This window comes from Pteropus vampyrus, unplaced genomic scaffold (genome assembly GCF_000151845.1).
Source record: "Pteropus vampyrus isolate Shadow unplaced genomic scaffold, Pvam_2.0 Scaffold334, whole genome shotgun sequence".
NCBI classification, from domain to species: Eukaryota; Metazoa; Chordata; class Mammalia; order Chiroptera; family Pteropodidae; genus Pteropus; species Pteropus vampyrus.
Genome location: NW_011889115.1, coordinates 453,523 through 470,677, shown reverse-complemented (window position 1 = coordinate 470,677; position 17,155 = coordinate 453,523). Strand labels below are relative to the sequence as shown.

The following is a 17,155-nucleotide window of genomic DNA, read 5'->3' as shown; positions in this document are numbered from 1 at the left end:
CTTCAATCTCAGAGCATCCGTGGAAGAAAGGAGGGAAATATTGTTTTTTCCCATTTTGCAGGTCAAGAAACTGAGGCCAGGGGTAAGATAAAGAGAAATGGTATGGCCTAGGAGCCACGCCTCAAACCCAGCTCTGCTTGCTCCGAACCCTGCCCATTGATCAGAGCATGCTGGCTTTGTGAGGCCCAAGGACTGGTCCCCTACACAGAGGGCATAGTGTGGATCGTGAGCCTGCTCCTTCCCAGGCAAGGGCATCCACAAGAAAGCCTCATGAGGCCTCAAGAACCTGCACAGGATCCTAAGCTTAATTACCGCCTGCTGCCACTTAGGCCTCAGAGGAGCTTGTAAAGAGTGTCTGTCACTGAAGGCCTTTTGCAGCACTGTCCTGGTGTACACGAGTCTGCCGCTTGGCCTAAGGCCTCGGGGGTCAGAAACTGAGGGTCATTCACTGTAAAGAAAGCGTGGTGGCGAGACCACAGAGGCAAGGTGGACTGTAACAGGAGAGCTGGGCTGGGTTCCACCAGTGACTCACCGTGCGACCTCTCTGAGCAAGTGCTTATCCGTAAAATGAGGGCTGATGGATCCCTCCCTGAGGGGACTGGGGAATGGAGGATTCAGTGAGATCCCTTTCATGAAGGTGCTTTGGGGTCTCTAAGGCTATACTCCTCCAAATGCTAACATGCACCCGAGCCTCCACCTGAGACTCTGCATTTCTGACAGGCTCCCATTTGGTGCTGGTGCTGCTGGTCCGGGGACCATACTTTGAATAGCAGGGCTCTAAAACACTCTCCAGCATTAGGGGTTAATTTAACTCAAAAGCTCCCAAAAGCAGAGTGGAGTTCCCTTTTCAATCCCCAGGCTCCAAAGGGTAGGATAGGATGTGAAGATTTCCAATAGGCTGGGTGACCTTTGACAAGTTACATGGCCCCTTGGGCATCAGTTTTCTTGTCTGTAAGGCCCTGCGGGCTGTTTGCAGGACTGGCCTGAGCAGGGCAGTACCTGGATCCCCCTGCTCTGCTCCAGGCCTTGCAAAGTTCAATCCAGGTCCTGGTGCTGTGCCAAGAACATCCACAGTCCAGAAAGCTTAATGTTTGTCACAGCTATGTGACATCGGATGAGCCGCTCAGTTTTTCTGAGCCTCGGTTTGCTCATCTGTGAATTGAGGGTGGTGACACCCACCGTGAAGGGTCCCCCTGCTCCTCTCCACAGTGTTTCTAAGAATCTCAGGGTGTTGTGTATTGCTGCAAAGGACTCTGGGCAACTGCGGGGTCCTGTGGGCCACAGATTTCTTTGTATCTGAATGCTGAGCCAAGAGCCCTGGGGCCACTAGGCAGTCTAACACAGTGATTATGAGCACAGACTCGAGCCAGGCTTGAATACTGATTTCACCACTTATTGGATGAGTTAGTTAACTTCTCTGAGCCTCAGTTTCCTCATCTGTATACTGGCACAGAGCAAGCACTCTATGTGAGCAGACAGCATCGTCTTCTCTCATTTGGATCCCATGCATTTGCAAATGTCCTCTGAGAGGATCATGGGATGAAATGGTCCCTTAAAAAGTAAGGAAAGTATGCTCCACAGATTGAGGGCACTCTGAGAACAAAGGCCAGAGCTCCAAATCTTTGTATACTCCTCTCCTCTGTGGTGAACACACAGCAGGTGCTCAGGGATGCAGGCAGGTCTGCAGAGGGCAAGAAGGGAGTGATGGAAGGTGGGTGGCAGGGGAGACCTCTAAGAAAGCAGCGAGAGACAGGGCCTGGGCCTGAAGGTGGAAGGCAGTGAGCCAGCCCACTGCCGGTGTCTGATGCAATTATTGGGAAAGGAAGGACAAGAAACCAATATTATTGTGTATCTACTAGGTGTTAGGCAGTGTGCCCAGGTCTATAATTAAATTCTCATAATAACCTTGAGAGGAAGATATCATTATTTCCGTTTTACACATAAAGAAACAGAGGCTTAGAAAGGTGAAGCGGCTTCAGGAAAAACATAGGGTATTAATCACATGCTCTTTCTTTTTTTCTTCTTCTTCCTCCCACAATCACAGTGAAACGTTGGCAATGGAATAAAGTATAAATCTCCAGGGACAAAGAGAACAATAGTAAGATGACAGTAGCACAAGATGGGTCAACAGTTTTTAAAGAAGAAATGAGGTTAGATGTGTAGAAACTGACCTTGCAGAGTAGAGGTTGACGGCTGATGCTTGCAGACCCAGAAGAACAACCTATATCATGTTGACAACTTTGGGAGCAGCAGGCTCCAGGCATCTCAGAAGTTCGGGGTGGTGGGAGGGAGACAGGAGGATGAATCGCAAGTCTGTGTAAGGAGCAGTGAACACCCTCCCTCCTCATGCCCTAGCCCCGTCCAGCCAGAGAAATGTGGTGAGAGTTTCTAGAGAAACCAAATCAGACACTTAGGGGCACTAGGAGGGATGAGGTGCAGAGTGAAAACTGAGAGATTAAGTGAAAGCCTACTGGGACTCCAGCCATCTTATCCAGCGTGGTTCCCAGGTTGGTGGCATCTAAGGTTTTGCCTCCCAGGCCAGAGATTTAAAAAAAGAAAAGAAAAAAAGAGTTCTTTTGAAAATTGATTGTGCCAAGAGAAAAAAAACTAGAGAAACTGATATTTTGGGGGTTCCCAAGCAAAATAGTAGGTGTCCTTAAATACGAAGCTTCCAACTTGCTTTTGGAGTCCTTAAATATGAAGCTTCCAACTTGCTTTTGGAGTTTTTTTCCCTTTGAATATTTTTTAAAAGAGCCATAATTTATATCCAGTGAAATGCAGAGTCTAAGTATACTGTTTGCTAAGCTTTGACAAATTTATACTCTCTTGTAACCCACACCCCTCTCAAGATATAGAACATGTCTGTCACCTCAAAAAATTCCCTCACGCCCTATGCCTTTCCCCAGGTGGTTCCTCCCCCCACCCTCCGACCCCCACCCCGCCTCCAGCACAGTTCTTCATGTTAGCATAGATGGCCTCTGCCTGTTCAAGCTGGCTTCTTTCCCTTAGCTATGTTTTTGAGATTGATCCACATTGTTGCATTTTCCAGTGGTTTGTTTCTTTTTATTGCTCAGTAGTATCCCATTGTATGAATATACAGTAATTCCTTTATTCATTCAAATGTTGATGGCTATTTAGGTTGTTTCCAGTTTGGGGCTATTTTGAATAAGGCCACTGTGTCTTTCTCTTGGAGGAACATGTCAGCGTGGAATTGGATCTTAGGGTAGATTTATGTTTAACTGTATAAGAAACTGCCAAACTACCTTCCAAAGCGTTTGTACGATTTTACACTCTCACTGCATGAGAATTTTGGCTGCAACACAGCCTCACTAACACTTGATGTTTTCAGTCTTCTTCATTTTTGTTATTTTAGTGAGAACATAGTCATATCATTATGGTTTTAATTTGTATTTCCTTAATGACTAATGATCAGTACTTTTTCATGCGCTTTTTGTATATCTTCCTTTGTGACGTCCATTCGTCTTTTGCCTATTTTTTATTTGTTTGTTTTTATTGAGTTGTAGTTCTTTATATATTCTGAATGCAAGTCCTTTGTCAGATATATGTATTACAAATATTTTCCTCCAGTCTGTGGTTTGCCTGTTTATTTACTTAATATGTCTTAATATGTCTAAGGACTTCTGATAAGCAGAAGTTTTAAATTTTCATGATGTCTAATTCATCATTTTTTCCTTTATGATTAGTGCTTTGTCCCATCTTAGGAAATTTTTGCCAACTGTAAGGTTGCAAAGACATGCTTTTATGCTTTCCTCTGGGAGCTTTACAATTTTAACTTTTACACTGGAGTCTGAAATCTATCTAAAATTACTGTATTTTGTATGTGTTATAAAATGGAGTTGTTTTATTTTATTTTATTTTTCTAACATATCCAGTGGTTCTAGCCCCATTAAAAAAAAAAAAAGACTTCTTTTCCCTATTGAATTGTTTTGACACCTTTGTGAAAAATCAATTGACTATAAATGTATGTCTATTTTAGGACTCTCTATTTGATTCCATTGATCTATTTGTCTATCTTTAGGCCAATGTCACACTGTCTTGATTTCTGAAGTTTTATAGTAAGTCTTGAAATCATAAAGTGATAGTGCTCCAACTTTGTTCTTTATCAAAGTTTCTTGGCATTTCTAGGTCTTTGCATTTCCGTGTAAGTTTAGAATCAGCTTGTCAATTTCTACAAAAAGCCCCTGGGACTGTGGTTGGGATTATGTTGAATTTATAGATGAATTTGGGGAGAACTGACATCTTCGCCCTAGTGAGTCTTCCAATGCATAACTATGGTATTATCACTCCATTTCATTGGGTCTTCTTGAATTTCTTTCGGCCATGTTTCACAGTTTTCACATAGAGGTTTTTGCACATTTGTTACTGAATTTATTCATAAGTATTTGATGTTTTGGTTTGGTTTTTTTGGTCCATTACATCTAAGTCGTCAAACTTATTGGCTTAACATTGTACAAATATTCCCCTATTTTTCTTGTAATCTGTAGGATCTGCAGTGCTGTGTCCTCTTTGTTCCTGATATTGGTAATTTGAATCATTTCTTTTCTTTTCTTTCTTTCTTTTTTTTTATTATCTAGTCTAGCCAGGTTGTCAATTTTACTGTTTCATTGATTTTCTCTGTTGTTTTTCTGTTTTCTATTTCACCGATTTCTGCTCTTATCTTTATTATTTCCTTCTTAATACTTACTTTGGATTTAATTTGGTCTTCTGTTCTAGTTCAGATATTTTATTGTAATCGTTTCTTATTTTCTAATATAAACGTTTAAAGCTAAAAATTTCCCTGTAAGCATTCCTTTAGCTGCACTCTACAAATATTGATGCAAAGTGTTTTCATTATTTTAGTTGTAATATTTTTTAATTTCCTCCGTGATTTTGTCTTTGATCTATGGTTTATTTAGAAATGTTACTAAATTTTGGAATATTTGGAGATTTTCTTTATATCTGTTTGTTTTGGTTTCCAATTTACTTTCATTGTGGTCAGAGAATATACTTTGTATGATTTCGAGGCTTCGAAACTTACTGGTTTTTTTTATGGTACAGAATATAGTTTTCTTGATGAATTTCACATGTATGCATAAAAATAATGTGCATTCTGCTATTATTGGATAGAGAATTCTTTAATTGTTAATTGGGGTAGAGCATTGTTAGAGTTGTTCAAATTTTCTACATCTTTGATGATTTTTTTTTTTTTTGCCTATTTGTTTTATCATCAATGGAGTGAAGTATTCAAATCTTCAACTATAATTGTGATTTTGTCTCTCTCCTTTTAGTTTTGTGAGTTTTTGCTTCTGTTTTTGAAGCTCTATGACATGGTACATACCCACTGATAAACTGACTCTTTTATTATCATGAAATATTCCTCCTTATTGCTGTTAACGCTACTTGTCTTGAAGTTTTCTTTGTCTGATGTTAATATAGCCACTTCATCTTTTTTACTACTGTTGTTTGCATGCTATTTTTTCCTGTCATTTTACTTTTAACTTATCTGTGCCTTCGTATTTCAGTTATGTCTTTTGTAAGCAAAATATAATTGGGTCTTGCTTTTTTAGCTGATGTTACAGTTTCTCCCTTTTAATTGGATGGTTTATGCATTAGTATTTAATGTAATTTGATTGGATTTAATACTACCATCTTGTTATTATCTGTTTGTCCTATCATTCTTTGTTGGGTTTTTTTTCCTTTTCTACCTTCTTTTGGGTTTAGCATTTTTTAGTATTCTATTTTATCTCTTTTATTACTTTTTAACTATATATCTTGAGTTTGTTTGTTTTTTTTTTGCAGTTTTTAAGAGATTACAATATGTATCTTTCCTTTATCACAATCTACCATGAATTAATATTTGACCTCTTCATGTAGAATACTTACAACAGTGTACTTTCATTTACTTCCTTCTTATCTTTTATACTATTATTGTCATACATTTTACTTCTACATATGTTATAAACTCCACAATTCACTGACATTAATCTTGCTCTCAGTGCTCAGTTACATCTTAAAATAATTAAGAAATAATTTTTTTATATTTATCAACTCTTCATTCCTTCATGTGGAGCTGGGTTTGTATCTTCCTGAAAAACTTCCTTTAACATTTCTTTTAGTGCAGATCTACTGGTTGTTCCATGAGCCATATGAGTAAGAGGGTCAATGCCCACATCCGTGGTCTGTTTATTAGTACACAGCTAGTGCCTAAGGGACAACTGTCATCTTGCCTGGTCAGGGAGGATGTGGCTGTTGTAGCTGAGCCTTGCTTCCTGGTGGATGGCAGAGACTTTTAAGTTGGGTCAAGTCTCTGTCTGGTATTTCCAGTTACTAAAGTACCTCTGAACCCCATTAATCAGTATGGTAAAGGGTACATGATCAACCTCTTTTAGGGTAAACCCCATTAATCAGTATGGTAAAGGGTACATGGTCAACCTCTTTTAGGGTAAATGCTGCACCCACCAGGTATCCACGTGGATGCAGGGACCTCCACAGATGGCAGATATGAGAAGGGTGCTCTACTGACCACCTGCTTGCTGTGTGCTTACAGCCTACTCAGACATGGGGATGCATGTTTCCTGCCAGAGGAGTGCCCGTGCACTTGGAAGGGGAAGGAGTATTTCCCTGGGGACCAAGTCATGTCTCCCTGCCACACCTGGTAAGTGAGGGCTCCATACAGGCTCTGCTTTTGTTGGGGAAGGGGCGGAGGATGGATATGGGATGCATCGTGAACACAGTCTAGCATTCTTCCTTCCCCCATGTGCATATTCATGTTATATATTTGTGTGCTATGTAGGGGTTTGCATACATATGCAAGTATATGCATAAAAATAATTTGGGGGGATTTTTTTGTGAGTATTTACATGAATGTGAATTTGTTCAGACATGTATCGGAATGTGTATATATGCATACCTGTAACCATGATAGTGTGTTTGCATATTTATGTGACTGTGCAAATGTGGGCACAAATCCAAAATGCACAGATGGCATGAACGTATACGCACGCACATGTATATGAATAGGTGGGCATTTATAAACATGAATATGTTAGGGAATACATACAATTATAAATTTATATAGCTATATAGGTGTGTTTATATATAGTTGTGAGCATATGTATCTATTTAGTATGTGGGAACATGTATGTGTAAAGAGTGTGAATGTGTATGCATTGGGTATACAATTTGCATTTGCATGTGCACAAACATATATGTGTAAATGTGCATTTGTGTTTTCCTATGAATATGTACATGCCTAAATATGTAAGTGAGTGAGTGTATATGTGAATATATTTGCATGAGATATGTACATAAATAATGTAAGTATACATATGTGGGTGTAGATCCACATCGATTGGATTCTATGGAAACAAACAGAAGACCAGTTTTGTAGGGCCTGCACTGGGCCAAGCAACAGAAGATAGGAAATGGGTGGAGACTTAACCTTCTAAACAGCTCCCCAGGCTTCCACTGCTGCTGGGCCTAACTCACATTAACTTGCCTTTCAAAAGCTTAGCTCCTAGAGGTGTCTATGGGGACTCATTTTTAAGCAACTTATTTTCTTAATCTCTACCTGTCCTCTGCTGAGAGTCTTCCCAGCCTTGTAAATCATTTCAGTGTTGAGATTCCCCTAATTACCCCTCCAAAGGCCTTACAACTACCCCTACAATCAATGAGGCCTCTCAACCCATGTCTCCCAGGCTAGGCAGCTCCTACTGTGGCCACCTCTGCAGATGCCCTCAGAGGTTCCTGGCACAGAGAGCATCTCTGAAGGGCACATGGAGCTCCCTGATATTCCTCTCATGCTCTTGCTCCCCTGCAGAGGGCCCGGCATGGGTTTTCCGGGGCTCTGAGCATCCCAGTGCTCCTCCAGCTTTAGATGTGTCTGCAGGACCAAGGCAGCCCTGCCACTGCCCCAGGCAAAGAATCGTCCCAGCTCTGGTTCCTGCAACTCTTTGGACAATGACCAAAACTCATTAGCTTAGAATAATGGGGCTAAGATGGGGAGGAGAAGGAAACAGGATCAGGATGTCTCAGCTTATTCCAGTGGAGCCCCCCACCCAGTGGAACCCATGTCCTGTCCTGGTCCCACATCACATTCCGGTGACAGTCCAAAGGGATCGGGCTGGGCACAAGATCCTGTGTAAAGTAGCTTTAGGTCAGGCTGGGTGTATCGGCTCCTGGTCTGATATTTCAGAGATAAGTGTGTGCTGTAGGAGCCCTTGCCAGCCACTCAGCTCTCCTAAACTCTGTCTCTTGTAGGCCGAGGAAGTTTTCCTAGACTTAGAGGTTCCTCTCACCTTAATGAGTATGTGCACATGTGTGTGTGCACAGCCACGTGTGCTCCAATGGCTGACTTCTGCATAAAACAGGGACCCACAATCTCACCCTCCAGCTTCCGCAGAGGCTGATGTTTGTTGACCCTCTGCCCAGGGGCACACAGTGAGGGCTCAGTAGACAGTGTCTTTGTCAAGGATAATCAGAGTGGGGGTGGGGCTCTGCCCCGCACGTGGGCCTGGGTGCTGTGTTTCAGCATGTGCCGGCGAGGCTCGTTCCAGTGTGCTCTCCACCCCTGTGCCTCTACCTGCACGGCCTACGGCGACCGACATTACCGCACCTTTGATGGGCTCCCATTTGACTTCGTGGGCGCATGCAAAGTGCACTTGGTCAAGGTGAGCTCCTGACTGTGAGGTAGGATAAGGGCCTATCTCATTATATAATAGTAACTGACCCAGAGCAGCTGAGGCTGAGGACCTGTTAGGCTAGCATGGTGATGCTCTGGACTCCAGTCTGAAGCATAATTTGGTGGATGGGGGATCTAAGCCCTGAATATGGCTATCTAGAGGTGGGAAGAAGTGCTGAGGAGCAACTTAGGGGCTGGACAGAGCTTACTAGTCATAAAATACCCCACTGCCTGTCCACTCACCGTTATAACCTTGTCCCTTTGAGTCCCCATGTTTTTTCTGTCTGTGGCAAGAGCTAATGCTTTTTGAGCTTTTATTATATGCCTGGTGGTCTACTGAGCCATTTTTGTGGATTATTTTACTTAATTCTCACAGCAACCCTAGGAGATAGAGTTTATTGACCCCATGTGATAGAAGTAGCAACTTGGACTTAGCGAAGTTGGTTATCTTGCCCAAGGTCACACAGCTAGGCAGTCGCAGAGCTTGGGTCAGATCTGAACCAAGAACTCTAACTGGAGAGTTGGTGTGTTTAAGGAGTCACATGTTAAAGCCTGCAGCTCACCAGGAGGAAGAGGAATGGTGATGTGGGAGGCACAGTTGGGGCAGGATCCCCTCCAGGAGAAAAGGGTACCAATGGGGCAAGTGGAAAAGTGCCAGAGAAATATCCAGGGAACCTTGGTTTTGCTAAGGGCCTATCTCATTATATAATAGTAACAACAACAACAACCACAACAACGACAGACCTTTAATGGAATGAGTCCTATCTTTGGGGGAGGCATTGTACTGGGCTCTTTTACATAATTTTAATAATTCCGCAAGACAAAAATTATTGACCCAATTTTATTTTATTTTTTAAATTTCAAAGATAATGCATGCTCTTCACTAACATTTAAAACAACATAGAAGCATATATTAAAAACAAATATTCCCCTTCACATCTCTTCTACTCCCATTCCCTGTTTTTAAGTCAGGTATAAATCCTGCAAGATCATTTTCCATGAGACAGGCGGGCAGGCACACAGACAGACACAGACACACACACACACACACCACACACACCACACACACACACACACACACACACACACACACACACTTTGTTTAGTTTTTATGGCGAGGTTTCTGCAATTTGCTTTTTTCACTTAATATTATACCTTGGACATTATCTTACATAGTCAGTACATACTTGTTTCTTTCTTCTTTTTGTAGAATTCTACAGAAAGGATGTGCTCAGTTTTGATTATTCCCCCATTGATGGACATATAGATTGTTGCAAATATTCAAATGCTCAGTGAATACTTTTGTGGATGTATCTCTAGACTCTTAGAAGTGGAATTGTTATAAAAAGTTATGTACGTGTAATACATTGTTCACTGCCTACAAATTGCCCTCCAAAAGGCTTATACTACTATTATCATCATATGTAAGACAATGCCCCTTCCCCCACACCCCTGTCAACACCATTCATCCCTATTATACATTCATTCATTCATTCATTCATTCATTCATTCATCAGATATGCTTTGGAGAGTCACTACATGCTAAACACTGTACTAGGTACCCAAAAAAGAAACTGAGCTTCAGAGAACTAAAGTTGCCCAGAGTCACATAGGAAATAAGTAGAAGTAGATTGAAAACTAGAATCTGTGTCCCTCTACCTCTGTGCCTCTCAGCAGGATCTCTTGTCTCCTGGTTTTACTAAACTGACTTGTGTTTTCCTTAGAGCACATCGAATTTCAGCTTCTCTGTGATTGTAGAAAACGTAAACTGCTACAGTTCTGGCATCATCTGCAGGAAATTTATTTCCATCAATGTTGGGAACTCATTCATCATCTTTGATGACGACTCAGGAAATCCTGTAAGGCCCGGTACAGGTGAAGTTGTATAGATAATTTGCAGGTTAATGGGGGCTGAGGGCAAAAGGAGTGTGGACTGGTTTCTTTACCATAGCAATTTCTCTTGGAGCCATTGAGTCAGCAGCCCGGATTAAATTCTTTGGCCAGGGTCAGGAACACAGAAGTCAATGTCAGTGTATGAGAGAGGTAGACGAGTTGGTGAGGTCCTGGGGCTGCCAACCCCCAGCCAGGCCCAGCCGATCCAGGTGTTGGGGAACACTTGGACCTCAGGAATGAGCATCTCTGTCCCTCTAGAGTCCTGAGAGCTTCCTGGATGAAAAGCAGGAGGTCCACACATGGCAAGCAGGGTTTTTCACACTAGTGCATTTCCCATGGGAGCACATCACCCTTTTATGGGACCAGAGGACCACAGTGCACATCCAGGCTGGGCCGCAGTGGCAGGTAATCCTCAAGGGACCCTCTGCTCCCGCCGGGGGTTGAGCCAACCCAATGGGTGTCTTTGGGTGAGCTGTACCCTCACTGAGGAGCCAGGAGCATCATACCTTCCGTCCTGTCCTCCCCCACCCCACTTTGTGTCCCTTCTCCTCCAACCCTTCTCCTATTTCTCTTCACACTGTGACTCCAGGAGTTGCTTCTGGGTTCATGACAGACTCATGTGCTCATGGCAACCCCTCTGCCCATGGTTCACCCCTTGAGAGCCTGCAGCTGATCGTGGTGTCCCCTCTTCTTTTAGGGCCAGCTGGGAGGACTCTGTGGGAACTTTGATTTAAAAACCATCAATGAGATGAGGACCCCGGAGAACTTAGAGTTAACTAACCCGCAGGAGTTTGGCAGCAGTTGGGCTGCCGTCGAGGTAAAGCCTCCCCCAACTGACTCACTCCCTCACCCACACGGGCCCTGGCGGGCACTGAGAGAACCGGGCCCAGGTCAGGGAAGAGGGACATTGGTATGAAGCTGCTCCTGCAACTGCCACTGCCCTCTCAGCCTCCGAGCCGGCATCTCCAGCCCTAGACTGTCCTATGACCCAAGGATGCACACCATTCCCTCTCACAAACCAGGCTGCACACCTGCCCTGGACCAGGCTCTGCGGGGAGGGCAGGGACTGGGAAGGAGACAAAATCTCTGTCCTAGGAGAGGTGGCCACCTAGCAGGAAGGCGAGGTTGATTGAAGCATGACCATCTTACCCATTTCTGTGCCCCCAGTGCCCCTAGTGCCTGGCACTAGGTCTAGCACTGAGGAGAGACCATGTGGGTTGAGACAATCAGAGAAGGCTTTCTGGAGGAGGTGGGACTAGTGAGATACTTAAAAGATAGGCCATATTTGGAAGGCTGAAAGTATCAGAGAGAAAACCTCTGAGAGGGAGGACAACATGGACAGAGGCAGAAATGAGTCAGGGCGTCCCAAAGATCTGAGAGATGTCTGACTGAATCTTCTAAGCTGTGAGCACTGAACTGAGAGCAGAAGACCTCGGTTCTTATCTTGGATCATCCGTTGACTTATTGGGTGACCCTGAGTAAGTCACATCTTCTCTGGTCCTCTGTGAAGTGAAGGGGCTGTGCCAGGAGATAGATGGTGAATAGATTTCATCTCATGTGACAACTCTGATCAGTCAGAAGCTGCTGCCTGGGAAGCTGTGTTAAGTAATATCCAAGACTTGTTTCAGACTCAGCTGGAAGGAGAACTGTGATTGGTTAGTTAGGTCTGCTACGGGGGCAGCAGCAGAGAGTGTTGACATGAGTGTTACATATTTGCCTTTCCTGGACTGAGGGATCGGAGGTCCCTAATTCTCTGTTGGGGAGTAGACGGAGATGAGCCTATGTAGACCGGGATCGAGGGAGCTTTTTAGTTACGGCCAGGAGCTCGATTTAATCCTGAGGTGGGACAAGGCTGTTCTCAGGGCCTCAGAAAAGTGTACTCACACTTATTCTAGAGAAGCTGAGTGGGTCACTAACCTTTATTGCTCCCCTCCTTTAACACCCCTCCACTGCTGTTTCTCTCACTAGCTAATCCCCTCGGGCATGCCCTGGGAGACTCCAGTGAAAATGTAGGCCTGAGGGAGGAGGTTCGGCAGACGTCAGGGAGATCTGCATTAGTTCTCTGTAGCTGTGTAGCAACGTTATCACAGACTCAGCGGCCCTCAACCACCCACATGTATCACCTATCTCACAGTTTCTGTGGGTCAGGAGTCAGGGTACAGCTTGACTTGGTCCTCTGCTTAGGGTACCACAGGCTATAGTCAAACTGTCAGCTAGGGCTGGGCTTTCATTTGAAGAGTCAGTGGGGAAGGATCTGCTTCCCCACCCAGTGATTTGGTCATTGGCAGTGTTCAGTTCCTTGTAACTGTAGAGCTGAAGACTTCTGGTTTTTTTCTGACTGTTGGCCAGAGGTGACCCTCACCTCCTAGAGACCACCCACCATTCCTGCCATGTGAGTTTCTCCAACATGTCTGCTTACTTCTTCACAGCCAGCAAGGGAGAGACTCCAGCAAGATGGGCTCTGCAAATTATATAACGCAACCATGTACATCCATCACCTTTGCCATCTTCTTGTTGGTCTAAAGCAAGTCTTAGCTAGGTCCCTCTCCCACACTCAAGGGGAAGGGATTATACAAGGACATAAACACCAGGAGGTAGAGATCAGGGGGCTGCTCTAAGAGTCTGTTCACCATATCGGGCAATGACCATTTGGCAGGTAGAGAGGTTGACAGTCCTGCCTTTGCCCCTCAGTGCCCAGACAGCCTCGATCCCCAGGACACGTGTGTGCTGAATCCTCTCCGAGAACCATTTGCCAAAAAGGAGTGCAGCATCCTGCTCAGTGAGGTGTTTGAGACCTGCCATCCTGTGGTGAGTGGACCCCAGCCTCAGGCACTCCTGAGCAACCCCGCCCCAGGATCCCTTCTGCTCTCAGACCGCCCCCTCCATCATGCCTGGAAGAGACACCCCAGGTCTAGAGGGGAGATTCATCTCTGCCATTCCCCTGCCTCCAGCATGCTCAGGCGAGTCTGTTCTGTTCCCCCAGATGACCTGGGACAGACAGTCAGACAAACACAGCTTCTGTGCCCTTTCAAGCCTGTCTCAGTCTGGCTTTTCCTCCAGGTCAGGAATTTCTTCCAAATAGTGATCCTAAACCCCTCATGCTGTGGAATCGGCCTGTTGCCTGTTCTGCCCTCAGTGGAGACAGAGGATAGCTGGCACTCAGCTCGGCACGGCACCCTCCAGGGCCTCAAAGGCTGCTGTCAGATTGACCTTGGCTGTCTCTGGGCCTGGCTGGCAGTTCATCCCCATGTCTATTCCTCAGCCACACCTTCCATCCCTGGATCCAAGAGCTGAGGCCGCAGCTTCATCCCATCTTGTGGTCCCTTTATGTTTTTGCTACTCCCTGAGGCTGACTGGCATCAGTTAGGAAGCTGCAGCGCTAATATTCAGGATCTGTCCTCTGACTTCTGACTTCTGACCTCTTCTAGGTCGATGTCACTTGGTTTTACTCAAACTGCCTGACGGATACATGTGGGTGCAGCCGGGGTGGTGACTGTGAGTGTTTTTGTGCCAGTGTGTCCGCCTATGCCCACCAGTGCTGCCAGCATGGGGTAGCCATCGACTGGCGGACACCGCGCATCTGCCGTAAGTGTCTAGACCAGTCATCTGATGGGGAGAGTAGGACCCCTTCTGTGGGCCAGCCTGTGAGGTACCATCACTCTGACGAGCTTGCATTTACTGAATGCTATGTGTATCATTCATTGAATTCTTACAACTACTCTGTGAAGTAGGACTATTCCTGTTTTATAGTTGGAGAAACAGGTTAGAGGGAGAGAGATTAAGTAATATGTTCAAGGTCACACAGGTTAGTAGTAATACCAGGGCTCATCCCCATATAATCTGGCTGCAAACCTGTGCTCTTAACTTTGATGGAGGAGTCAGGAGCCTGGGGTTCCAGCCCCAGAGCTGCCACTGGTGAGCTATCTGACCTTCAACAAGTCACTCCAGCCTCTCTGGGGTTCAATTTTCTCATCTGAAAAATAAGAATAGACCTGTCCCACCAGGTTTATTGTGAGGACCAAATGAGATAGTGAATGTCAAAGCCTTTTGTCAGCTGAGACATGCTGTCAGAGGCAGCACAGGGTATCAGTACATTTAGGGCAGTGGTGATCTGCAAATACCTTTGGTTGCACACTCTTACCAAGTAAACATATGTCGAGTACACATACATATGCATATATACTATTATTAGAATATATGTATTATTTTGTAATACATATCTGTAAATGTGTATTATGAAAGTAAATATTTAAAAGATGAAATAAAACAGAAATTTAAATTATTAACTAATTATTATTTTTTCCTGCATATCAATGATCTTCCTGGTGCAAGTTTGCCTCCCTTTGGTGTGCAGTAGTTATCACACAGGCTCTGGGGCCGCCCTGTTTGGGTTCTGACCCAAGCTCCACCAAGTAGGGTACCCTGGGACATGCTGCTTACACTCTGAGTTGTAATTGGGGGGTTAGGAGAACTATACCTACCTTGCAGGGTGCTGTGGGATTTAAACGAGATAACACATGTAAAGTGCTTGGCGCGGCGCTCTGTGCGATTGCTAAGGTTGCTCTCATTTTTCGTGGGGACATGGCATGTCCTGAGCCCCGGGTGCTTCAGGCAGGATGACTTCAAGAAGATGGAACAGAATTTGCCTTTCATTTGCCCTTTTTCTGCCCATTTTTCTGTGAGACCCTTTTACCATGGATGCCCTGCCTCATGTAGTCTGCTTCTCCCTCTACTTCTCTGATACAGACTCCTTCAGGAAGGAGGAGGGAACATACATTTAACGAGGATCCGTTGTATGCCAGGCCCCGTGCCTTCCGCGGATTAACTCATTTACTATTCAGTGCCAGGACTAGGGCGAGGCAAGTGAGGCCCTTATGCGGCATAAGATTGAACAGGGCACCAGGAGAACTCAGTAATCAACATAACTCATATTTTAAGACAGTATCTTTAAAAAATCAAAACTATTACAAAATAACTTTGATGAACAAAATGTGAACGTTTTAAGTAATGACAGGATCAATATTATTGATTTTCCTTTTGCCTCAGGCTCCAATACGGCTCGGCAAAGCAGTGTCACTGATCCTATCTTTATTTTTAAATTTTCATATTTTATTCATCATGGATATTTTGCATTAATTTTGAAATTAAAAAATATTGGATTAAAATATTATATATCTTGATTACCAAGATTTTTGATGCCCTCTTAAATTTTGCACCTGAGGTGAGCACTTGCCTTATCCTAGTCCAGGCTTCGAAAGTCTGTGGGGGCAGATACAAGTGGTGGTCCCATCTTATAAAGGAGGGCATTTGCCCATAACCACACAGTAGGCCAATGACTCCTAGTGCTCTTTCCAGGGGACAATGTCAAATGCAAAGGAATTGTGTGGATCATGGAATTTGGAGCATGGGGCGGAGTTGGTGGCTCTCTTCAGACCATGCCTGTGAATGTAGAGGCCCAGCATCAGCCTTTATCCCAGATCTACCCGACTGGTTTCTCATCACCTTGTTCCTGGACTTAGGTGCCCCTTGCAAGGTCCCCAGCAAGGGACTAAGTGAGGCCCCAGAGGAACAGGCTGTGTTGCTGAGTTTGGCCACTAGAGGGCGCGCTGAGCACACGCTTGGAGGACCTCGTCAGAGCCTGAGGGAAACTGCCGCAGGGGCCTGAACAAGCCTTAGGTCGTGAAGGCCCCTCGTCCCGGTCCCATTCCACCAAGACTCTTGGAAGGCTGACTTCTATTTTGTGCTTGCATTCTTCTAGGACCTTCCACAACATTTCCAATTGGAACTTCCATCCCTCGATTTTAATCTTGCCCTTTGGTGCCACACAAAACACACCCTTCTGCCCAATATTCATTCATTCATTCATTCATTCATTCACTCATTCACTTTGGGCCAGGCTTTGAGCTTTGTGCTGGGGGCACAGAGAGGAGCCACTGTATTTCCTACGCCTTAAGACATCTGAATCCAATGACCACGCCTGAATCTTGGAGTTTAGGAGTTAGGCCAGGTCTGGCCCTTGGGGAAGGAGGGAAAGATGGGATGCTCGGGGCCTTGGCTTTGTCCATCTGTTCCATGCTTCTCAAGAAGTCTCTGTTCTCTCTCTTTCAGCGTATGACTGTGACTTCTTTAACAAAGGTAAGCCTGTCCTCCCAAAGTGGAGCCTTGGGAGCTGGGGCCCTGCCAGCCTTGTCCTGGTGTCACAACAGCATCGGCCATCCTGAGGCCCTTTCTGGCCCTGGAAGAGCCATACATGGGGGCAGGAGGAACCTCATCATGCAGAGAGAGCCCTGACAGTGCACGGCCCAGGGATTCCTAGAACTCTGTCCCTACCAGCTCCGGAAGCCTCTGTTGGGAGCCCAGGCCAGACCAGCTTCCCAGAAATTGTGCTCACCCAGGGCAGCTTCGCCAGGCAGGAAAAACCCCATTTGCTCCAACGTGCCATCTATGGCCTTCATAATCTAGCTCATCAGGCCCACAGAAAGTCGTCTTGGGTTTACTGAAGTTTTGAGTTGGCAAAGGCAATTGCAAACTTTTCCTGAGAATGGTGTGGCTCAGCCTGTCAGAGCCATCGTCAAATTTAGT

General features: G+C 44.9%; 1 protein-coding gene across 1 annotated transcript in view; it reads left to right on the top strand.

Moving 5' to 3' along the window:
* The window catches only part of OTOG (otogelin), a 75,810-nt gene that overhangs the window by 25,988 nt on the left and 32,667 nt on the right, over positions 1-17,155 (top strand). The window contains exons 25-32 of the mRNA XM_011378213.1: positions 6,548-6,655; positions 8,531-8,669; positions 10,405-10,539; positions 10,832-10,978; positions 11,271-11,390; positions 13,265-13,381; positions 14,002-14,158; positions 16,682-16,708. Coding sequence (XP_011376515.1) covers positions 6,548-6,655; positions 8,531-8,669; positions 10,405-10,539; positions 10,832-10,978; positions 11,271-11,390; positions 13,265-13,381; positions 14,002-14,158; positions 16,682-16,708 — 950 coding nt within the window. The remainder of the gene's footprint in view (positions 1-6,547; positions 6,656-8,530; positions 8,670-10,404; positions 10,540-10,831; positions 10,979-11,270; positions 11,391-13,264; positions 13,382-14,001; positions 14,159-16,681; positions 16,709-17,155) is intronic.